This window comes from Scatophagus argus, chromosome 18 (assembly GCF_020382885.2).
Source record: "Scatophagus argus isolate fScaArg1 chromosome 18, fScaArg1.pri, whole genome shotgun sequence".
In the NCBI taxonomy this organism is placed as follows: domain Eukaryota; kingdom Metazoa; phylum Chordata; class Actinopteri; family Scatophagidae; genus Scatophagus; species Scatophagus argus.
In genome coordinates, this window is record NC_058510.1 from 2,479,865 (window position 1) to 2,505,238 (window position 25,374).

Sequence of the window (25,374 nt, forward strand, 5' to 3'; positions counted from 1 at the left end):
ATATTGAGGATATTTCATATTATTCATTTACTGTAAGAAATATGACCTGCATAAATAGTAATTTGTGTGCATGTGTGAGTGTGAGAGTGAAGTGCCTGCAAGCAGACACATGCGTTTGTTGGCATGTGTGTGCATGTGGGAACTGTGGGGTTTGTGAGACTGGATGATGTGCTTCAGAGGTTTTCTCACTTCCTCTGTTTGCTGGAGGAGCCGCTCCAACCATTGGAAATATCCAGTTTAATTCAAAACAGACAGAAAAGAGCACATGTGTACACAAAAGGAGCGAGGAAAAAACTGTGACCATCATCATGGAAGATGACTCAATTCTTCCTCAGTGACAAACAAAAGATTAAAAAAGGGAGGGTGAAATCAGGAGAAAACTCGTCTCAAGCACTTCCTGGGACTTTTGTGTTTTTTCTTTTTCCTTCCTTGTTCATTTCTTCCCCTCCTCTAACACTAAAATGTGGAATCTTCCCATTTGGTGTAAAAACTGCACCAAACTGTGGGCGCAACTCCTCTCATGTGATCCCACTCGCCAGCATATCCAAGACATCTCCAACTGAACTGCGCTGTTTCTGTCTAAATCCAAACCCAGACACACAAAACAAAGGGTGAATGAAAAAAAGAGGGAGGGAAAGAGAAGGAGGAAAGGAAAATAAGCTCCTGGCTTCCTCTTACCATCACTAATTCCTCATTTCCTCTTAGAAGGCACTGCAAGCACGCTATAGTGTGGGCAAGAGGAGAGAGAGAAAACATCCAGGCCAATCCTGATAGTCTCAGACAAATCTGATCAGCGTTTCCACTGCTGTCACTGAGGACAACAACAACAACAGGTTTGCCCACAAAGCACAGCCGAGGGTTTGGCGAGGAGTGAAGGGAGGGAAGAGTGACATGAGGCATTCTACCACACCATACTTAAACCTTTTTTACCTCTGAATCAGATCCCAGGTCCGCATTCAGTTTGTGCCAGCTTTTACCCCGTCCTTTATGTTTGATGGGAGCTGGAGACAATATTATCAGGACGCTATAGCTTAGTGAATACGCCCACCAGCGCATTGACAGTGTCCACATGTGCTAAACGCTCCAGCTAAGGCCTTTAGAGTTGCCATCAGAACACAGAAGAAGCCCTTTCTGAGCCTGAACAAAACTCTGTGGGATCAGGAGGGGACAGCGGATTCAGTGGCTTCTGTTTTAAGGTTTCTCATGTGAATCTTTCACACAACGTCGATGAATAAACGCAAGCACAGATTTCTAATCCACTGGTCAACATCGGCCATCCAAAACGAGTACGTGGGTTTTTTAAAGATTAGCTTCTATACAGGATGTATTCCCTCGCATCAGGAGGTTTAGGAAAGTGGATGTGAAATGTGCATAGATTTCATCTAATGTAATCCGCTGTGTTGTTTCATCAAAAGGACCAAATGTGAAAACATGTTAAGTCTTTTATTATGCACTGGAAAATTGAGGTTGAGATTCATAATACTTCTCAAAAATATTACATTTGAGTGGATTCTGCCTAAGTTTTCTATTTTCTACTTCCATTATCCCCCCCCCAATCCAGCTCAGCTACGCTACGGATGCTCAAAGACATGAAGAAAAGACACTAAATTTTTCAATGCATTTGTACTTCATTTTCAGTCCAATAAAACATTACTTCCTTATATAAATGAATAATTGATCTCGGGTTTGATTTACATGCATGGATTAAATGTCATGTTTGAAAAGTTGTTGTTTTATTCATACGAGGATCCCCGGAGAAAAACCTAGAGGCTGTGTGTGGCATATTTTCATATGCCGTCTTTTACAGCAATATAACTTCTCATAACCCCTTCAGTCGAGCGCCTGCTCCGCGTTCACTGCGACTGATGAAAACCAGGAAGAGAGGAAGAGCAATTTGGAAATGCTGAGGCAAAAAGCCAGACTAAACATGCAGTGTGGTAGCTTCCGACTTATTACCACACCATAGTTTACTGTTTGTTTTTATCTGAGAGGATGGTTTGTCTTTAAGGTGGCATTTTAGTAAGATTTTCCATTCACTTTCGGATGAAAGTCTTTGTCCATGTCACAGGAAGTGAGCGTGTTCTAATCCAGGGCCGTTCAGTGACAAAACTGTTTCCAGATAAGACATGATATGAAAAAACTGGTTGTTTTTAAATAAAACTACACAAACCACAACCGAGTCCATCCTTCCTGTGTGGAATAAACATAAACATGTTTATGTCAACATAGGAAGGCAACATGTCGGCCACACTGCAGACGCTCTTCTGTTCTCTGCCGTCTGCAGCCCTCATCGTGAATGTCAGTGCTGACCGCAAAGCAAGCATTAAATAGCAAAGTAAGCAAAGTAAAAAGCAAAGTATTTGTCGTTGCACGTTTTACACTTCCGCTTTCGTGCGACGTGTCTTCTATAAAACGTCCTCACCATGAACAGGCTCTGGTTTACGTGCAGGTCCGAGTCGTAGAAGCGGCCCCGATGCTCGATGGGCTCAGTGGACACGGTGCGTTGTTGCTGCTCTTTCCCACTGCCCCAAGCCAGAGCTGGACCCCCTAGACGGCTGTGAAGGGCCACGCTGACCGTGTAGAGGCCCCTGGGTAGCTTGTCTCTGGTAGCTCTGAGGCAACACACACACACCTCCACAGGCTGGGGAGTCGTGCTCCGGCTCACCTGTGGTAAGTGCACAACATGAGATCTGATTGTCATAAGTTATCAAAACATCGATGTCAATGAAGGACATGAAACGGTGGTTTTAGAACTTTAGACAGCTGGAATAACAAGATTCCACATTTGTCATCTGATCAATGACATCCTGCATCCTTTAATGTATTTATTTAGTGCGTGTGTTCACTATTACAGTGAACATATTGTCCATATCAAACCGGATTTTTACCTCATGTGATGGACTTTGGAGGTGCAGAAGTAAAGCTGTCACATGCAGACACATGCAGAGATTCTGTCTCACACAACATCTGAAGCGTCTACGAGCTTCGCGTGGACTCGTGCGCTGAAAACCCTCACGGTGTCAGTATTTGGTCTCATCAACTGTATCACACTAATGCTGTTACGTCTGTTTGCTGGATGTTGCTTTTTACCACAAAAACATCAACTTCGGTATCACACACCTGTAAGAGTAAACAGTGAACCTGCCTCCAAGACAAAGACTTTGTTGACAGTGTGATGATGCTGTGTTGACTAAGGGTTGTAAATGCTGTCAACATTTACAGTATGATATCTAATCTCCCCCCCACCGCAAAGCACTTAGCTACTGTTTGGAAATGTTCCATGTAAACAAAGTTTGCTTACTTATTTACTTCTCCAGTTTTTCACAACACCTCCTCATCAGCAAACTCTCTGTCTGCTCCCCTTGTTAGAGAAGCCAAAAAATAATTTCCACCTCATCTGTCATGCCTGGTGTTTTTTGTTATGCTTTGTCTTTTGATTTCTGTCCATGTGCCATGTTTCATGTTTGTCCTGTCATGTGTTTTCGTGTTTTATGTTCAAGGGTTATGTCATGTCCTGTTTTATTTTGAAAGCATCTCTTCCTCTGTGCCCTGTTTTCATGTAGCTTTGCTTTTGGTTTTCTTGATTGCTTTCTCCCTCCTAATGTGTGTCACCTGTGTCTCGTTGTCTTGTCTATTTAGTCCTTGTCTTCCCAGCCACGTTTGGTCAGAGTGTTTTTGTATGTTCTCTGTTCAGGCTAGGAAAACTCTTTTGTCTTGCTGTGCTATGTATTGCCAAGAGATTTTTGTACCTTTTGTTGATCCTTGCCACAGTAAATGTGGGCCTTTTTTTTGGAGTTCCTAGTTAAAAATAAAGATTATTGTTTTTTGGATCTCGGCCTGCCTGCCCTTTTTGACTCTACATCATGCCCCATTTGACGCCCCATTTGTGACATCATCTTCTGTCTCCCGTCTTAGTAATTGTGACACTAGTGCACAGTCTTTTTATTGTCATTTTATTGTCATTTTAGATTTTGAAGACCAGAAAAATATGATGATTTGGGTGGAGCCAAACTGAGCACTGAGGTGTTTTTGTCAGGCAGTCACATGCAGTATGAAAGACCTGCCCAGCAGAGCTGCAGGCTTCCATCTACTGATCTCCATTCAGCCATTTAGGGGCTAAATGCCTTTCTCAAGGATACATCAGCACTCCTTGTTATCGAAGTTGAGAGTGATGATGAGAGTTTTGCCCCCTGGCCACATTGCCCATGCAGATAAAAGTTTCAAAATGCCAACCTTCTGGTAGCGAACTCATCCCACTAACCTTCAGGCTACATCAGCCCACTTGTTGTTTGTGTGCTTGTTTTGGTGACATGTGCCTTTTTTAGGGCTTAGGATGAGTAACAGGGTAGGCTGGCTAGACAGTTTAGTTGTTTTTTTTCTATGAAGCATAATAAGAGAACAATATAAACACACATTCAGTCTTGTGTCCCCCGTGGCATCTGTTGAACAGCACTGAATGAAAAGTCAGCGTGGCTTAAACTGAGCCACTTCGTCTTCATCTGCGCTTACATGTTTTTAAACTTCAATAGCAGTGATGGTCGCTCTGTTGTGTAGCTGACTTTGATCATCCAGTGCTGACCAACATATCCCAAAGACCACTGGGCAGACGGCCACAACATTTTATATGAACATTAGGATATGATTCCTGATATTTTTAATGACCCTGTTACCTTAATGTTACTGCTATCATCAGACCAAAGGTTCCAGTTATGCACATCAAATATCAAAACTCCTACCCTTTACTTTTCTATGCTGCCATTTTATTTCATGTACTCTAATTTACATTATGTTGACCAACAGTATGGTCACCAACCAAACAAGCTGAGACTGTTCCTATCCTTCACACACACACACACACACACACACTTTAACCTAGCGAGGGGGGGGGGTGTATGCTGAGCCCTGCAGTAATGCCCCTCAATCTCCCCACTGTGAGCGTCTTTGCATACCAAAACAACAAAAACAATTTAGGCAGAAGTGAAATTAGTATAATTGGTGGCAAAGCGGTTTAACCCACACATCTCACATTTGGGAGGAGGTGATGGAGGCCTCCAAACCCCCACACTGGAAAGAGATGTATGCACGCATGTATGCAGACTGGAAAAGAGGAGGAGGAGGAGAAGAAAAAGAGGCAAAGAAACAAAAAAACAATAACATCACACCGGTGTCCAATTTGCACTATGTATGTCTTTAAGAGCTATTGTTATTATCTGGCCCACGTGCTAGCACAGGCGTCGTAAGAGACAGTGAAGACGGCAAGGCGAAGGTAAAAGGTGAAGTGAGCCAATTTTCCATATCAGAGGTGGTTTGTTTGCCCCAAGCTTGAGTTGTGCCTAAAGTGCCATAACATTACAGCACTCCTACAGATGAGATCAAAGGCTCCAGCGCGGGATCCTCCGCGGTTCTGCTGGCAAGCGGCCGTCCTTTCGCTGAAATATCTTTTCAGGGCTTTCCACACATTGACTGATCACACAAAATGCACTCTTAATAGAGACAGGAAATGCCACATACAAAAACTTCCTTTCTTTCTAAGTATGGGCTAATATTCAGAGATTAAGCTTTCTCGTTAATTATTTTCATTTTAATTAGTAAATCTTAATTAACAATGAACATTTACCCTTAAAATTTTTTGGCTTCAAAATGAAGGAGGGGGGTGAAGAAAAGAGAGAATAAATATGACAATCTTTTTGGGACCTCCGGGCAGGATTACTGATGCAGGCTGCCTTAGTTATTAAACACGTTCTAAATTAAATGCCTCCATGAATTTTGCACAGAAATATATTTTCATAGTTTTGCATGCCAAATGTGACATTTTATATTTCAGATTCATCTCGCCGCAGTAATTTTAGAGAAATGTCATATAAACAAAGATTTTGTCATTTACCAAAGGAAATTACTATGCGTGGCAGGTTTGGCCATTGCTTTCTCTCCCTCTCTTTTTCTCTTTCCCTCTCCCTCTTTTGCCCCCTATTCTGCCTGTGCCGGTTGTTTCAAGTCAGCAAGCCATAAAAAATCTTTATCTCAGTGAAACACAGCAATTTGGGAGATAATCGAATGGTGACTGGGGGGCACAAACGCCAGTCTGAGGAATTATACCACAATCTCCCCTGCATTTACAACCTTCCTCAAAGCCAGTTGTCACCCTGGAAGGAAAGCCCCCGACTGAAGATTCATTACATCTTTAAGCCAGCACGGTGGCATGGCAGCCTCATCCCCAGATGCAACACAACAGCACACTCCTCCCACAGCTGCTGCTGATGCTACTGCTAAAGCTGCAGCTTCCTTCTCTTCTTTTACACTTGCTTGTCTTTTCTCTCCTCTCTCTCTCTCTCTCTGTGTTCCCCTTTTTCATCTCAAAGACTCCTTCTCCCTCCTACTTAGATTCCTAAAACCACAGACACCATCCACACAAAGCAGGTGTGTGTGTGTGGGGGGGGATCCTTATGTACTGTGTAAAAATAACGTGGCTGGGTAGTTAGCATTCCATGTGGAAGCCCTGTGCTAAGAGCTTTGTGGTACCTCTGCGTGAATGCGTGTCTTTGTGCAGGCATGTGTGCATGCAGTCGTACCCATTGGTGTCATGAAAGGAGGGAAGGAATCTGAAAAACTAGAAAATAAGGGATATGTCTTCCATTCTCGCAGTCCTATTCATCACAGGATTTCACATAATTACATCATTTGACTGTTTTTGAGCAAACAACTCTGCCTTTTTCTGTTTTGTAAACACTGCAGGATCGATATCTCGTCCTGTGAAACCTTCTTAGAGATTTAAGGATCGTGTCACTTCCTGTTTGCGTGCTTTGTGTTTCTCAGTCCACGGTCAGCGGCAAACTGACCTCACCTGCCACAGCGGCCGCGGCGCTGAAGAGGAGGATTCTGGGAACTCTGTCATCTGGCGGCGTTTGGCCCTCGCCGCCTCTTGGCCTCCCCCCAGCGCTCTGAGTGACGGGTTTTCAACGGCTGTGCTGCAACACGCACAAACACGCACACAAACACAAGAAGCTAACCCTGTTAACAGCCACCTGCATTTTGGACTCTCTGTTGTTCCACTTTGTAGCCAACAGCGGCTCAATCTAATAACACCACAACAAAACACTTTCCACTGGGTCCCTCTCTCTCCTTCGCTCTCCCTCTTTCTGCCTTTCTCGGCCTTTCAATCTTATCAGTGGTAATGTAATAAGCGGTTGCTTCACTCTGTCTCCTCGCCACTTCTCTTAATTCCTCAAAATAAAGCAATATCACAGGGGCCCTGGCCTGCCTGTGACTGGGGATAAGATGCTTGTAAAAGGAAGGATAATTCAGCAAATAAACGCTCTGCATCAAAGGCAAGCACTGGGTCTTTCGTTCCTTTCTCTCCCTCCTTTCTGTTCGCCTATCAAAAGTATTACATGTGCTTTCATCAGTTCACAACAAGGCACAATGTGCTTCCTAATGCAATTACTCGACCTCCATAAAATCAGAAACAGTGGAAACAAATGAATTACACATTTGTTACAAAAACCACAAGTCAGCTCTGCGTCTCTTCTCTTTATTTTATTTTATTTTTTTCGTTCATAGGCTTAGGGAGAGAAAAAGTGAAATCATTTCTCATTAAATTTCAGGCAGATGTAGCCTTAGGTGATGCATAGAAAGTCTCCCATGTCTAATAGCCACCCACCATTGATATCAGAAGGAATTTACAGGGTTCAAGGCTGTCGAGAGGAGGTCATCTCACTAAACTCCGAACCACATTCATCTGACAGAGCTGGTGTCCGACTACCACCCACCCATAAAACAACCAAACACGAGAGGAGATACTGATGTGTACAGTAGTTTCTTGATTTTATCGTGTCAGCCGGCGTGGTGGTCCGTAATTACTAAAAACTTAAACATGCTAAGCTGACTGCCCGCGGGGGTCTCGCTACCAGATTTGATGTGTGATCTCTGACTAAAGTGGATGGACCAAGAATTGATGCGCCTCCAAGCCCAATGACATGGACAGATTTCTGTGCCCTCGAGCCATCCTACCCACAATGCACTGCCCGTCGACAGGAGAAGCCATGCAGAGGACATATGAATTACATGCCTTCTCGGATGTCAGCGGGAACACAAGAGCTTTTCGCACAATTAATGATTACAGTCATGTGACATGAATTGTTAACACGGGGAGAAATATGAAATGGGCTGGACTTACGGCTGCAGCAGCGTGTTCAGCCCGGGCTGTGGTGCTTCTCTCACTGCTTCGTCACAGTCTCTTTGTGAATGAGTCTGCTTGGAAATATTAAAGCAGATTAAGGTGGGGGAAAAAAGAAAAAAAAAAACACTGGGAATGTGTGAACCATCACAAACGTTTAATTTAAACCACATCACTCTACATTATAAAAGGTAGGCACTTGAGTACCAGTTTCTCAGTTTGTCTATTTAATGTAGGACACATGGAAACTATAAGTGAGTGTTCACAATCCCACAGTAGAAGAAGCACTGAGTTCTGCGTGTTGCCGTGTCTGCACCTGCAGAGATCCTGCTGTCCATGTTGATCCATGATATTACATCATGCTTTATTTGCTTATTATATTTAAACTAAAACTGCAAAGTGACTGGCAACTAACGATGTCAAATAAATGTAATGGAGTGAAAAGTCATCAAGATTGTTGTCAAGATTGTGTGTCTCTTGTGTGCTCTGATGGTGTGGAAGTGTATACTTTATACGGTGGGTTTCATCTTGAAAACCCCAGATTTCAGCATCAATATTCTCATCGTGTCATCTCATCAAATATCCCTCACGGGTTAAGTGAAGATGGCGCCTCCCACCTAAAGAGTTTTCTGGTGGCAAGTAAAAGGAAAGGCCACCATAAAGCAGCTTCAGAGAAGCCGTCCCTCTGCGGGCCTCTGTGTCAGTGCTGTTAAACAGCTCCATCTTTTAGAGCAGATGACACACTCCATACGACTCGGAAAAAGGAAAACAATGGGGAAAATGGTGTGTTTGTTTAGCCACTGAGAGACGTCTTTCAGTGTGTGCAACGTGTGACATTTCATTTTAAATTAGACGAACCTTTGCTTTGACTTACTGATCACCCCATGATCTTGTATTTGCTTGCCTTTTTATTTTTGTGTTTCGCATTTGCTCGTTGTTTACTTGACTAACTGTTGACTGCTGACTAAACAGTATTCAGTCCAAGAGTTTTTGTCCCGCAGCTAAAGAAGCAGCACATCCCTCGTACAGTGAATATCTGGGCCTTTACCTTCACGTTCCCCGTGAAGAAGGCCATCAGTCTCCTTTTTCTCTTTGCCCACTCACTCCTCTTCAGCAGTCCCTTCTGAGCCGCTTGCTGAAAATATGTGTAAACACACATGCACACTTTCTTTGGATGCAGCTTTATGAAACAGTGCAGTGCACCATAATGGCAGAATTAAGCACAAGGAGCAACTGTAATGCAATCTGCAGGCAATCGATACCGAGCCAGGCCCTAAAGACATGTAGCGTTTGATGAGTATTTCTGCCGCTTTTACATTCAGTCAGCACATTCACACTCCCCGTACAGACGCATTGACACTGCTAAGTGACAGCGTCTCGCCCTGTAGAGGCTTTGTACGGCAGAATAGAGAAAGAAGAAAAACACTATTATTTTTAAAATAGATGTGAAATCTCTGGTGGATAATGTGCTTTCAATGGGAGGTGGGTGTGGAAACAGTAGGGGAGCGCATACATATTATGGCAGAATAAGATAACACTGATCCCGATACTGATACAGTACACAGTAGATGCCACTGATTATCCAGTAAGTGAGGATGAGTCAACTGTAGTCGTGGCTTCCGAGTGATGGGAACACATTGTCGAACCATTTTTTCCCAATAACACTGACTTCCTATTCACGTAATTTGATACTCCTACTCTCCTTTCAAGTGAGATTATCACTAAAAATACAGTGGATAAAAGTTCTGCATTCTGTTTGCATATGCATTAACGTTTCTTCGCAATCTAGATTTGCCAACACAATGGAAACCCCATGCGTTCGTATCGTCTCCCAGTTCTTTTCTGACTGATGGAATACAAGCACTTGTTTTGAAAGAAGCTTCAGATCTTAACGCTAGTTGACAATATCCCTGCTCCACAGTCCAAAATAAAAAGTAGTCACGCTCTATTTTTCTTGAAAAGACTGTAAGACAAGTAACAAGCCCAAGAAATTCAGCTTCTGTCAGGAACAAACACGCATAATAATGCACAACAACAAGTTCAAAGGCAGAGCAAAATCATCTCCACAAGTCAATGAATCGTGCGAGGATATCATGTGTAGCATAGATCACATGGCACTTATTCTGAGCTGAGGATGAATGAGTTTTCTAACCTTGAACGCATGTTCTGCAAAAAGAAATTTCACATGAACGCATTAAGCTGAGATTCAAACCATCTGTGGTGAAAAGGAAACTTACTAACTTACAAAGGCGGCGGCGGGAAAATTAAGACTGGAGCAAAAAAATCAAATGCACAATGAAAGAGAAAGAAAATTAGCAAGGCAAGCATGTAACACACACACATACACATGGACAAAACAACATATAAATGTACACACTTGCACACACTGTGCGTCCATTAGTGAAAGCCACTGATATACAGCGTAATGGACATGGCTGATGTGCTGGTGAATATGGGATGATGACACAGATATTCCTCTTTGTAGCGCTGACCTGCTGCAGTGAAAGGCTGCCAAGCGTGATCATGTCAGGCCGCACTCGCTCCCTCAGCTGCTGGGCGTAGTGGGGGATCACCTCCTTAGCTGTGCTCACTGCAAGAAATAACACAGTGGCATCACAAACCCGTTTATATTTATCCAAAATGAAACATAACTGCTGCACTATGCAAAATCAATAAAATCTACAAAATTAAATACTGCCCAGGGACAACGAAAATTTAACCAAAATACATACAACTTCCTGGAATGGCTCCTTGTGAGCTTTAATGATTGATTTTCGTGCAATTAATCTGCATTTTTTACTATTATACTATACTTTATAGTGTAATATTATACTACACTAAAGTAATGCCCCACCACATATCAAAAACATCAAATATAAAAACAAATAAAAGCATAGCATTACTTTTTACAGTGCTCTCTTTGCCCATTACCATCCTCCCCGCTTCAAGTCCAGCCTCTCCTCCCAGCCCAGCACTGGCCCCAGCCTGGGCTTTGGCAATGGTTTGGGCCTGGGAGGGCCTGGAGCCTGAGGCATCACCATCACCGCCGAGGAGCAGCAGTCGCCGCTGAAGCACCGGATCACCCTCCTTCACCTCCAACACCTCCTCATCCCTGGAGGCTACCAGCGTACCTGGTGGTTTACGCATCAGCGGGCATGCACACACACACACACACACACAGACATGTACTGATGGATGCGCATACATCCAGAAACAGACGCACACTCACTGAGAAGAGTTTGCACACACAAACATTCATGCAGGTGCACTGTGATGCACACAAGCACACAATGTGAACACAAAACCTCAGTGTTCACATCCGCCTTCACTACATGCTCAGATATTAATTATTATACTCAAGCAACTGAAATCTCACACATCATTCATTCAAAATCATGCATAAATAAGACAGAATGACTTTATTTATTTTATAGTGAAATCAACAGGAGTTGTTTTTTTTAACTTAAGGGCAGATGAGCTGTGAAAGATCTAATCTGTAAAGGAATCAAAGCAAGACGAAGTACCTGCTATCTCAGTTCAGTGTTTTAACAGAAGAAATTTTCAAGTAAACAAAAAATAAAAAATGTTTTTGCAGACCTAAAGCCCATTCATTGAAAGAAACTTTTCCTCTGCACGATGTGTGAACTAGTTTTCAGTTGGTGAATTCACTGAAGCAAAGAAGGATCATCATCTACAGCAGCTAACCTGCTTGCTGTGCGTCTTTTCAGCTATTCTTCGAGCATCTGCGTATTCAACGTGTGCAGTCCGATATGTGTACCAGCCAAAGCTGTTATCACTGCCTAATGCTTTTCACGTAGAAGCTCATATCAATGCCTGGCGCCTTACACAGAGCTAGAATGAATAGAACACTCGTTCTGTTTGCTTTCATCTCCGAGTCAAAGCAATAGAATTTATCGAAATAAAAAAGAACTGAACATGTGAGAAAGACTGAAGGATTTCTCTAGGACTTTTTTTCTGTAAAAATGTCTACAGCACTGGCCACTGTCCATTTCATTAATACTTTGTCTTGTTCATGCTCTTTCTTGTGAAATGTACATAGTGCTTTGAGACAGACTGTAAAAGCGAAGACAAAAGCCCAAGATGCAGTCACAAAATGTCAGGATCAGTACTGACATACACTGAGCCTGCTCTGCAGCGTCAAAGAAGACTAGCGGCCTACACCGGTGGGAGGCATCCATACAACAGCATAAGGTGATTGTCTTGAAGTCTATTGTGGCTCGGTGAAGTGCTTACTGGCAGTCTCCGCAGTTGGACTCCAACAGTACAGAAGTGAGAGCTCTCTCTGTCTTCCCTTCCCTGTGTCTCAGCCTATTGCATGGAGGAACTGTTAATCCAAGATCCTCTTTACTTTTTCTGTGGGATTTCATGAACATTCCAAGACAATGGATGGGGCTGCTAATCTCGGCGGTACAGCTAAATCCAAGACAATGGCAAATAATACAAGCCGGCTAAATTCTACCGTGTTTAAGCGGGCCTAAACCCATCACTTGTGCGCTGGAATTACAAGGGAGATGTGCGTCATGTCAACAGGATCTGGTGCGACTGTCTTCGCCCAGAACAATGCCAAGCTTAAACCACCTCAACGTTGCCCGGTTGGCTACATATTTAAATGAAAGTGAGCTAATGAGAAAAGGCACGCCTAGTGTGAGACAATGGCTGTGCTTGGAAAGCACTAACTACTAGTGAGGGTCTGTTTCGAGTATTATTCTTTGTTATACGTCAGAACTGCTTTCAGTGTTAGTGGAAAATGTGGCGTCTTGTTTTTGTTTGAGTTAGCTTCGCCGTCTTGAGCTTTTCCTAAACATATCGTACCTAAAGTGGTCCTAAAATGTGAAAACAGAATAAGTCAGATCTGAAAAAAATCCCATCAGATCTGCTTTTTAAATGTATTTAAACATGTGATCTCAGCAGGAAAATACAGTCAAGGCAAGGCAATCACAAGCATTAAATTAGCATTTCATCTCCAAAGTTTAATTTCAAATGAAGTAAGAATTTGTATCTTTTCTAATTAGGACCAACCAGCCAACTGCTTTCAAGAAACCAATATACAGGTGTACAGTAATATGGGGATACATACCAGGTATATTTATGAAGGTGTCGTCCTCCAGCAATGCAGTCATCCTCTGATACAGACTGTTTTCATCAGCATTCAATATTGCTACAAGTCAAAACAATTATAAAATGAGTGCACCCTCAAAAGGTGCTGGGAAATTACATGCATTTGTGTGCTTCAAAATTACTTTCTACTTATCACACAAGTCAATCTAAACCACATCTCAACATGCAAACCAGAGATATTAGCCGCGGCTGGAGAGGGGTGAAAATCAAGTGTATGCAGAGGGGTAATGAAATAGGAGCATTAACATGCCTGTTAGCTGGCCTGTCATCATGTGATGAGATTTGGTTTGGCGAATCCTTTGATATTACACGGCAGTGATATCCAAAAGATACAGGTGAAATGGCTTCTCCATTAATAGCCATGTTTCATTATAACATGCATATTACTTGGCTCCCAAGAGCTCGCTTTTAATAGGCCTACTTTAGGAGGGGGCTGCAAACTATTGATATGGCTCTGCATGTGTCATTTGGCAGGGGAAAGAAAAAGCCACGGTGAAATGAAAACTGACCAATGATACGTGACCTTCGTCAATGACAGCGAGCTGGCAAGCCAATCTAGTGATGCCATCACTTGGTGTATTTACATAGACCGTCCTGCCGTCACAAATGGCGGCCTGCTACCAGTGATCTCTCTCACCTCACTTTAATGAACCGAGGAGAACTATTATGACGGAGAATGGCATACTTAATTCCAGCTCATCTTCAGCGCTGACCCCAGCCGTCCTGCAGTGCCTTGGGTCTGTCTGCTCTGCCGACAACGGGTCAAAGTAATTTTGGGCACGTTTATTTCCTGTGAAAAGTGCGAGAGGCGAACGAATGAGAGAAAGAGGGGTTGGGAGTCGGCGGGGATGGGAAGAAGGGAGTTGAACAGGTTCGGGTTAGTGGTTATTAGAAGCACATGAAGCGAAATGTTAATTTTGAAACCCACACTGTCGAAGGGCAGGGGCAGCGGCTGCTACCAGATAAGGCAGAGCCGAGATGAGACGGGAGTACAGAGGCAGAAAGAGAGAAGTGGGAAGGAGACTGCTGGGTTCCTCAGTGCACCTCTCCACGGCCCGCGGTGCTCTGGGGCCTAATTAGTATGCTGCAAAAGGTCACGGCAGGCAATCTCTTAAATACGACTGCCATATGTTTGCCGTGTTCAAAAGGAACTAATGAGAAAGTCTACAAGCTCAAAAGTACCTGGAATTTCAAAGACAATACCTTCTAAATACTTCGAGGTCAGCGGCCTGGAGGACCGGGTGAGTCTGGAGGTGCAGATCCAAAGGAAAATAACCTGAGCCCATGTCTCATTGACTTCTTATTAGCAATCACTGACCTATGGGTATCAAGTCTGCTCCACAGAGTTTATGGGAATCCAATGGCTCCAGGGTCTTTCTATTAAGGGCACACCCCACCAAGCAGCTTTCTTAACCCCAAATCATTCTCATTACAGGGCCTGAATATTTCACTCCAATCTAAATTGCTTTACTTGTATTTCTCAGGTTGTGGGGCAAAAAAATGCACTGCACATTAATTCATGTTATATATTCCACACAAGGATCGCCTTTATAGACGTCTCAGGGTATCGGTGCTTGGATGCATAAAAATGTGAGTAAGTGTGTTTGCACAGGAGCACCGCTAGGCCACTACCCAAAAAAGCTCACTGGGATTCTTTCGTGCTCACATTAAATATCTGCATGAGGTTTTCACACTGCGTCCTTACTCGAAGTTAAACAGTCGGACTGAAATACTTATTAAACGAGGAGCAGCCACACGACTCCTCAACGGTGTCATAAATTGACTGTGAAATTCACATGTTAAATCCCTCTCTGTCGTTAGCAGAGAGTTTGAACAATTTCTCTGCAAATAGCTCTGAGGTTATGAAACCCCTTTTTCAAACACAAATTTGCATAATGGTGGTAGCTTCGTGGATCGCCTTTTGAATCATATCTGTGATTTACCTAAATAGTCTGGCTGTCCTCCAGTTCATCTCTCTAATGAAAATTTCAATTCCCTGTTCTTATAATGCACAATATGCACAGTATCAATAACTAGCACTTATTGCCAGCCACAGTTCACAGAGAATGAGAGCTAATGAAAGATTTTGGGAGACGTGTCACAAACACGGAACAATCTGCCTTTGTGATCTTCCACAAGAGTCACTGCACTGTTGTGCATATTGACACTCACAAACACATGTTTGGTGCTGGTGGTGTATAGTTTGTTCATGTAACTCTTCATGCACCAATAAAACACGTGACATGTCATACATGTGCACATAAAATGCCCTCTGAGACTTGCATGTCGTAAGAAGTGGACTTGAAACAACCCTGCGAATAACAAGATCTTGTTATTTTCAACTTTGCAGATAGAAAACGTAACACGTTTTTCTGAGTTCCAATATCATGAAATTACCTTATGGTTAAGTTCATTTTGTATGCTTTAAGGGTATGGCAAGTGGCCTAATTTGCATTTCCAATTAATAGAACAGAAAGAAGAGAGGAAAATCAGCAACTTAAGTCATCTCTGCTCATCAGCAGGCCAATACATGTTCAAAACAATGTACACTAAGAGATTGGCAGAATAAAATACAACCTTTTTGAGAATTAAGTTACTTTTGTTTTCTTTAATTGTATCCAGATTGTCTAAATATGATTTTGTGATGGAAGCGACGAGGGAAACATCATTGTAGAAAAGGATATCATCACTATTTTGGTTTTGTTTAAATAAGAATACTGCAGAGAAATTTATCTAACAGAAGTTATGTTTAAGTGGTGAACAAATGTGCAGTAAATTCCTGTAAAGTGGCTGCTGACAATTCACTGCGATGCTATATTTCCATCTAAGCCATGAAACCCCTCTTGCTACAGGTTGGCTTTTAATATTCAAGTTTGTTTGCGCAGAAATTCAAAATACTCAAAAGTTTGTGGACAGAAAAGCGCTGTGATGTAAAAAAAAGTTTGCTGGAGGAGTGAGCAGTGAAGTCAACACGAGAGCACTTTGTCCACCTCAAGCATTACATTCAGTTATCTGCAGTTAAACAGTAAAGCTAAAAAACGTCTCCCCAAACGGAGGGAACCTCGTGCTACAGCATCAGTCTTGGATCTCAGACGTGATTGAGGGGAAAAGAGCCTTTCTCTACCACTTACGTCTGCAGGTTGACCTTCCTTACACACTGGACAGAATCCACCTTTTCACTTTCTTTCCAATAAAATGTAATGTAACAGTGGAAAACAAAAAAGAAACAAAACGATGACCTCTGCTAAAGTGCTTTTAAATGACTTTATCTCTAGCAAGTGAAAAGGTTTTATATTTACCAGTTTGGATTTAATATGTTTATGCTCTGCCTTTCTGGCCTGACAGAAAATGTTTTTTTGTCAACATGCTGGACACTTCCACACACGACTGTCTCTTGTGCATAAAACATCATGAAAATAATTGATAATAATTACTAGCCATGCACAGCAAAAGCAAAATAAACCACATTAAATCAGGAATCTAACATGTGACTCATCCCTGAGAAAACTGGCATACTCACAACCTTGAACGCATCCTAATTTACCATCCCATTCCTCAAGAGTTCTCCCTGACATACTGAATTATAAGGGGGCATATTCGTATGCCTGATTGGCCTTAAGCCGTGTTTCGGGGGCGTTGTGAGTACACCACACAGACAGCGGATCGGCTTGGTAGAGTACTAGCGTATGTAAATGCACTCTCCTATGACTCCAGCCCACCACAAGGCATGTAGCCGAGAGTGGGAGTCAAGGCTGATTGTGTCGAGGGTACTTCTAGATAGAGATAGAACACCCACAACTGTAGCTTTCTCCAGCGGAGGAAGAAGTTGTACGAGGGCTGCTTGCTAGGACACGCTTGCTTTGGAATGCAGGGACCAAGGGCCCCCCGAATGGAGAGAACGAGAGAGAGAGGAAGAATGAAAGAGGGAGTGAGAGAAAAGGTTAGATCAGGAACACATCCACTGTCAACAAATTTGAGGCTAATGAAGAATGAAGCTTCACCTCTTTCTTTGGCAGGGGCTTGCAGCTCCATTTTTTTTTGGTGAGCTGCAAGGGTGCTATCTGGCCTGTCACCTCGAATTTCTCTTCCCAGCCAAACCGGAGGAACGGAAAGCTCGGTGCTTCCATCGTAGGCTGGGTTTTCTGTGCCTACCAGTGCAGCTCTCTGCTCTCTCCCTGACAGAATGAGTAGAAACATAAATAAAAATACAAACACTGACATGAAGGGGCAATACAACAGCGAGGCCAAAGTGAAACAACAAGAGCATTTTTGTCTTTTTTTACTACTGGTGATTTCTCTGCCCCAAAATGCTCAAGCGCATCCTCCTCGAGTGACACTAAAACACAATTAGGTTAAAATTAAATCAGAATCTTGCAAAGGAGGAGAAGGAAAAAAAAGAGAAGGAGAAATGATTAAAATAATTACAAATTGCGCCCTGACAAGCAAGAGCAAAATTTAGCCCAAAGCCATTTGTCTGTAATTAGTTAATTAATCCTTACACAAATTATGAGCAATAACTCATCAAGCAGGACTCACCCATCAGAAATTCAGCCGACTTGGATTTCTTCTGCTTAGGTTGCTGCAGAGCCTTCTGCTGTAACTTCTGGAGGGAAATTGTTAAATGAATAAATTAGCTGCAGAATGAAGATCATCATTTATGATCCGCAACTAACGCAGTATTTTAAATATGGGACGACACTAAAATGTCATTTAATTTACATCGCCGCTAAAGGGGTCAAGCACTAATTGAACAACAGGAGTGGAAAAGAATTTAATCATAAACAGATAAGAAAAGTTGACATGAATGTGTAATGAAGGTCACATTAAAATACTTCCTCCTTGTTTCTAAACTGAATGGGCAACAACAGTCTCTCCTGGAAAATTATGTTGTTTTTTTTTCTTACACGGGGCTGCATGGCAGTGCACAGTACTTGGTGTGCAAATGAGTATGGAAATGCAGACACACTTCTTATTACCTCCATTCACGTGAACTCAGCCTAGAAAATCTCAAAAGGAGGGAGAGAGAGAGAGAGAGAGAAACAGTCCTCGAATAACGCAGCGCCAGCTTTCTTGTGTTTTTCTATTTAATAAATGTGATCTATTCATCTGTCTGCAAACTCCTGTGTGGTAGGTGGTCTACATGGCATGGAAAGAAAAAGGAGGGATGAATAAAAGCAAGCATGGGATCCTTTGAAATCAAGAGTTATGTGGAACCAACTGCAGTCCTGCGTTTCTCTCGTTTCTGCGGACAAGCAGAACAATGCGAGAGCTGAGGTAAAAGGGATGAGCAGTTGTTTTCGTTATGGATATGTTTACATAAGGATGCGCCATAGAAAAGAGCTCAAAGCGTATGGAGCTCTTTAAGCATAATTTTATGCAGATTTCAATGATGAACTGTTCGCATGCCCATGAACAGCATGTATTTGTATACAATATTTAATTTCAAAAGCAAAATCAAGGGGCAGAATGAGTCGCGGGTGGGGTGGGGGCTTGTTTCAACTCTAAATGACAGAGCAATTAAAACAGAGAAGGACTACTTCCAGACCAATCTGGTAAGAGGAGTTTTTGTAAATCTGTTTTTACATTCAACAAGCCCTACAGCAAGACATTCATTTATACCACTGAGATTAATGCTTATCTAATTGTAACTTATTTAAAAACCATTTTCTTTTCGACTGGGTACCAATCAGTTCTTCTGAGTTCCGCATGCTGGGGAGTGGGAGCCTGGCGAACTCCACATCACTGGTGATTGTCTCCTCGTCTTTTCTTTTATTGTCTTATTTCCGTTCCATCAGATGCTTTTACACACCTTTCCGCCAGACAAATATTGTTTGGGTGCATATGCAAATTGAGAAACTCCCTGAAATAACTATGGAAAAATTAATCAGGCACTTTTAGGGATGAAAAAAAGGAATTGCGCACAATCACCATTTGCTTTGTATTACATCAGGCCAGTTTAACAATATTAAGTTGTAAACCAACCACAGCAGCACTTTAAATAAGCTACACGACATTTGCATTCATTACATGGTATTAAAATTTTGATCGTTATTGGAACCTGACAGGCTACTCCAAAGAGCTTAATGAATAAATTGAGAACAATAAACCTCTACAGTAAATTTTGTTTTTACTCGACTTGACTGTGAGATTGTGCTTCAGTCGTTTAACAAGACACAGTGTGAAAGTTATTGTTTCAATTGATGTGTTTTCTTGCTAAAGTAATTAATCATCATATTAGAATAATGAAGGAGGATAACCCTCTTTATGTAGCAAATTATTGTTGTTGCCCTCAGGGCTAAAGGCACTTTGGAGAGATGAGAACAAAATCAAAGCAGAAATCACATTAAGTTTTATCTCAGGCTACACAAATGTATTTTGTTTATCACCGTAATTACTGCACAGAATAAACTAGAATATCACTTCAATGCAACATCAGACTTAGAATTTTGAGATTACTTGAGATTTATGTTTCTCTCCCTTTTTATGGTCCTTTTCTTCTTTTCTTTCTGTAATTTTGATTTCAGTTTACAGCAGTTGTCCTTTGGCCCCAGTTTTGTTTCGGTCTCATTTCCAACAAGTTTCTCACTCTGCAAAGTAAATTAGCTCCATGTCCTGCAAATGTCATTAAGTCCTCTGATCACTATGAATGTATTCTTGCCTTAAGTTCAGTTGCAGTGAAGAAAACAGTAAAGACACAAGGGAAAGTACACAGAAGGAGTACAGTGCATACACCCCAGGCCTACAGCTTTGGGTCATTGTCACTAAAAATCTAATCCACACAGCACCATGTGAGCCTCTCTGTCTCGAGAGCTGAGAAAGAAGCCTGGTTCTCATCTCACTCCCGAGACCCCACTGACACTGACAGCATGCTCCTTGTAATACAAGCACTGTTGTTTAATGTGCCATAACCGGACGCAACATGCAGATGTTGCATTTCTAAAACGATAAACAACAATTCAATCCAGAGGGGGAAAAAAAACAGAAAACAAAGAAAGGATCACAGAGATTCATGAAATCAACTGGATCTTTTTAGAGACAGGATTGGCTGTTCAGCACCACTTCAGTGAGATCAGCGGGAGCAGCAGTGCAAACTGTCCCTCTGCAGGAACATAAACATAACATAAACATGCCAACAAATCTGGGTATATTAAAGCATACGTATACAGCAGCACAGCGTGGTAGCTCCTGAGTTCTTTCTCTCGTCATCTGAAGGCACCCATGTGCACCCCCATAAGCCATCACACTCTCCTCAGTTCACTGTGCAGCACATGAATTGCTTAGTTTGCAGTCGGCATGAGAAAAAGAAATCATTTCTAACTGGTGACAAAGAAACATCCATGACTTCTTCTTTTTTCTTCTATAAACGCGATTGTTGTCAAAAGGAATTGAGCACAACAATGCCTTGTTCAGTTCTTGTTGCATTCAAAGGCATAGCTAGGAGGGCTTGGGGAAGACCGCTTGCTGCTCGGGGCTGGTGGGCACAGACCAGCTAGAAAGTGAATTTTGCATACTGTACGGATCATCGCCCAGTTCAGCCCAGTCACATTGAATCTGACATCAACCAATTGTGCTTCATGAAACCGTCAACCCTCATTTACGTCTGCCTGTTTTCTTCCCCACGCAGCTGTAAACAAGGCCCCAGCTTTGAGCTGTCTTCCTCTGTCCCTGCGCGCTGCTTGCCAGGGGAGCGTAGACAGCAAAACCTCGGCTTCACAGAGACACTTAAAGCTACCATTTCCAGACAAGTACCCTGTGCGCTAGACATGGGAGTCAAGGACAAGAGTGTTTCTGGAAATGACAAGAGTTTTAAGAGATCCCTGCACATGCTTTGTCTCGTCTTTGAGTTCTAATTTGTGCTTGAAAATCCATAAAGGCTTGTTTGTTTTCAGGCTATTCTGCCAGTGAATGTAAATGAATGTGAAAGTCAATAAAATCATCTCCTCTTAATATAAACGTCTGAATGTGTATATATATATATGTGTGTGTGTGTAGAATGTATAATATACTGTATGTCATGAGGAGGTGGAACAAACTGATGAGAGGTACAATAAAGATGAGGCTGAATGCCTTGTTAAAGCAATAAAGACATAAAAGTTCATTTTGTTTCATGTTTGTAAAGTCTCTTTTTGTCTATCAGCATAATGAAAGCGGCCAAACTAATAAAATGTCATACGTATAATGAAAACATCTAAAAAGCATCCTTATTTGAATCTCTGAAGATAAGGTCAGCATTTAGTTTCAAAGGCACACAAAGCCGTTTCTACCCTTAAAATGTGAAACCATCCTAATTTATAGAGCAGCCTTATATGTGCACGGTAATTGTGACCCACCAAACAGTTTCATATTAAACAACAACCGCATCAGTTGGTGTAGACAGAAAACATAATTAGTAGTCAAGCTTAATTAATCTACGCTGGCCCCCTTTAAGTGAATTAGTCAATTATTTATGCATGTGTGCTCCTTTGATGCTAACAGATTATGTATGTTACTGGAAAAAAACCTTGAAAAATGACTTTGAAAACTTTCCACCATAAAATGTCACTACAAGCTTCTGCTCCGACTTAGAAATGTCAGTGAAGAGCATGAATAGCAAATGATTATGAACAAACTAAAACTTCCCAACAGCCAAACTTGCACAAATTCTCATTACTGCCAAATCACCACGCAGATATTTTCAGTGAAGGAAAATATTGCAATTCATTGTCCAAAATCCAGAGCAAAATGCAAAGTAAATCAGAGAAATATGGACTTTTTGTGTTCCCTAATCCTTGGAATGGAAATCTAACACAGGTCGGATCAGGGTCTTTCCTAGGATCATGGGAACGCTTTCGGATTTTCAAGAGCCTTTTTGTTTTTACCCTTGAGAACCAGGCACTGGCCTCTGCAACCCCTCAATCCCCCATTGAGAACCCAGAGGCAGCGCAGAGGAATGCTAAATGTCAATGGTCAGACTGCACCAGCACCTTCACAGAAAGAGATGGAGGTACAAGGCCTGACCTCCTCGTGTTCAGCTGAGGGGCCAGAAGTGAAACTGTACTCACACTGCTGAAGGTGTCCATCTCCACAAACTGCAAAAGATCATCGCTGGCTGACCCTGGTCCCTGAACAATCGCAAGGCCTGCAAAAACAGAATGTGTGGGGGAAAAAAGGGCGAGAAACATGTCAGAACAAATATGATTGGATCTAAAGTTGTTACGACTCCCAGAAATCTGAAGCACACGTGAGCAGAATCTGTTATTTACTCAAAACCCAAACTTTAAATTTGCTTTATAATTCAGAGTTTGTTGATGCTATTGGAGCTCTTTAAATAGCTTACTGTGCAGCAGTCACACCATCTCCCTCCTGTTTGTGTGTTTAAAACTCTTATCGGTGCAATGCATCTTGGAGAATAAAGGACCATAAACACCATTTATTATCACAGATAACAAATTATTTGCCCTGATAATTCAGATAGTTTATTCATTTACATCTGATACAATATCATTTGGTATTTTTATCGTCTTTTCCTATGGTAATTCACATGGCTTGCACAACTTTCTGCTGAAATAGCAAAACAAACCCCAGGCAAAATGTGAAAGATTATCCCATACCATGCGAGCTCGGATGAAATGCTATACTTTTTCACACTGAACACTGCTCCACTGGGTGTGATTGAAAAACATGTAAAGCTATTGAATCTGTGGTTTGTATATGTGAGGGAAAATGAGTGTTGTAACAAGTGGGCCAGTGTTTTTGTAATTGTTTCAAATTACACTCTGCGTAATAACTCAGTGAAAGCAGAGCCAGTGTGCGGTCCGTACACATTAACTAGGCAGAGACCACAGGATATCCATGCACCTTATCACAGCGCACAAAAAAAAGAAAAGAGAAAAAATCCTAATTGTGTAAACAACTGGGGAGACTAACACTCTTAAACTCTATTTCCAGCTGTGTCTATTTGTGTCGATCGGCTCTTATCACCAGCTACACAAAAGAAGGATAACTTTCAGATAAAGAGGTACTTTGCAGCATTTCCTTTACACGTGTATTCTATTGAATTAAACACACCCTAACATTGATGCTTTTAATTTGCTCAACTGTTTTTCTGGGTTACTAATAGAGCTGTGTGTGTGTGTGTGTGTGTGTGTGTGTGTGTGTGTGTGTGTGTGAGAGAGAGAGAGAGAGAGAGAGAGTGTTTTATAAAGGCTGTAAAATTGTGATGCTGTGAGAAAAAATAAGTACATAAGCTATTAAAACTGCACGTCTCCTGCCAAACACTGGCTCCCTGACCAGTGAGACTGCCAGGACTGTTGTTAACCACATAAATGACTGAGTCACTTTTCGGCTTGAGGTTCAGGCTTCCTGTCAAAAGTCAAAGATATTACATGTAATATCTAATAAAAGTGTAACGCAGACGCTGGACTCCTCATCTCACACGCTTACTGAAGTTTGCAGCCATGAAAACGTGCACTTCGGACACCAGCCAGCACGCAGCTAAATTATCTATGCAGGGTTTCACTCGTAAATATATTTGTTTTTTGACCCGCACACCACAGCACTGTTCCCTGGTTTAATCACAGCAACATGCCAGGAATAAGCAGCTCCGGTCAGAGTTTAACAGCAGAACGGCAAAACTGCTGTCAGTTGATGGCTGTTTTGAATTTCGGAGCAGACATATCTCAGGTTTTAAACATGTCTGACCATGACTTTCTTTCCCAGTGTTTTTCTAAATTATGCAAAATTGTGTCTAATATCTCCTTTATTAAATGCCTCCTTGGTCCTCTAACAGGCCAGCAACATGCCCTGACCTTCTCGGTTCAACTTTGGTTGGTTTGCATAAATTAAACAACAAGTATAATAAATGAGGAAGTTGCTTTTTATTAGGCTTGAGGTCTGTCAATAAAAATACCCACACAAAAAAAACTGTTAAAATCCCACAATAGAACCACAGAAATCAAGTTTGTACATTGTTCCTCTAAAATAACATGACTCTATATTTGCCCCTTTTCTCCATGTCGCTCTCCTGCCCTGAGAATGACCATCCCCTCTGTCATCTAAGGCAGCTAAGCTCAATCAAACCCTTAATCCACAATGACAGTGGGGTCTGTGTTGCACTAGACAAGGCACTTCCCTTTTCCACGGCACAGTACGACCTGAAATCTTCGCTCGACATTCTTATTCCTTTCCATGAACGTGGATGAGGGACGTAATCCAATAGTCACTGAGGGACAGGGCACCGTGCACCAAAGAATATTTTATTTGCTTGAGGACAGAAGCCTTTTCTTAGTGTCTGACAACGACCAGCCTCCCTCAAGAGAGTTGACACACCTAACAATAACATTTTGCATGTGTGTTTACTCTAAATGTACTTTTTGACACCTGAGTGGATTCATGCATGCATTTTATTTTTAGATATTATGAGTACATGAACATGCTCTTCCTCGGGTACATTTCAAACAGGTAATGCCTTTCTAAGTGCACTTTCGACTAAATTGTGTAATTTGAGCTTACTGGATTACAAACCAAATCTACTGCAAACAACCAGCACATTATATTAGTAACAGTATACATGCATGTTGTATTTGTTTAGGATTAAGCAGTACGTTACCTGGGGAGGCCCGGGTTCTTCCTCTTCATGGTCAGCTACACTCAGTCGTCAAGGAGATGATGACAACATACGCGCACACACACACACACGTACTTGTAGTCTCAGGTAACCTCCTCGTGTTCACTTTCACTCCATGAAACTAGAAGTGCAAGAGAAAGTCTGAATTAAATTATGCACCTCTTAAATGTGTAAAACACATTAGATCTCAGGTTTCTGTTAGACATGCATTAGAAATCGAGTTAAGCAGAAGGAAAAATAGCATCTGAATGATACAAATGGGAACTGTGTGTTGTTTAAACTCAGGGAGGGAGCGATATCTGACAGTCTAACGCATGCCTTTACCAAAACCGGAACTGCTGACTTGTGCCAAGATGAAGTTTCATCTGTGAGACAGCCTCGTGTACCAGATGGCGTCACTGTTTGTGTTTTAAACGATGTTTCATTATTAATGGGGAGTGCGCCATGGCGCTCGTTC

General features: G+C 42.0%; 1 protein-coding gene across 2 annotated transcripts in view; it reads right to left on the reverse strand.

Annotated features, from left to right (window-relative positions):
* Nucleotides 1–24,947, reverse strand: part of ofcc1 (orofacial cleft 1 candidate 1) — a 73,776-nt gene extending 48,829 nt beyond the window's left edge. Inside the window, exons 1-12 of one of the 2 annotated variants that reach the window (XM_046371487.1) lie at nt 24,900–24,947; nt 22,354–22,430; nt 17,849–17,915; nt 17,314–17,487; nt 13,998–14,102; nt 13,272–13,352; nt 11,077–11,304; nt 10,666–10,763; nt 9,222–9,308; nt 8,174–8,247; nt 6,842–6,965; nt 2,423–2,665 (exon numbers count right to left, since the gene is read on the reverse strand). In XM_046371487.1, coding sequence (XP_046227443.1) covers nt 2,423–2,665; nt 6,842–6,965; nt 8,174–8,247; nt 9,222–9,308; nt 10,666–10,763; nt 11,077–11,304; nt 13,272–13,352; nt 13,998–14,102; nt 17,314–17,487; nt 17,849–17,915; nt 22,354–22,371 — 1,299 coding nt within the window. In that variant the 5' untranslated portion in view covers nt 22,372–22,430; nt 24,900–24,947. Of the gene's footprint in view, nt 1–2,422; nt 2,666–6,841; nt 6,966–8,173; nt 8,248–9,221; nt 9,309–10,665; nt 10,764–11,076; nt 11,305–13,271; nt 13,353–13,997; nt 14,103–17,313; nt 17,488–17,848; nt 17,916–22,353; nt 22,533–24,899 lie in introns of those variants that run through there. The other variant, XM_046371486.1, reaches the window with a different exon arrangement.
* Between the last annotated feature and the right edge of the window lie 427 nt (nt 24,948–25,374).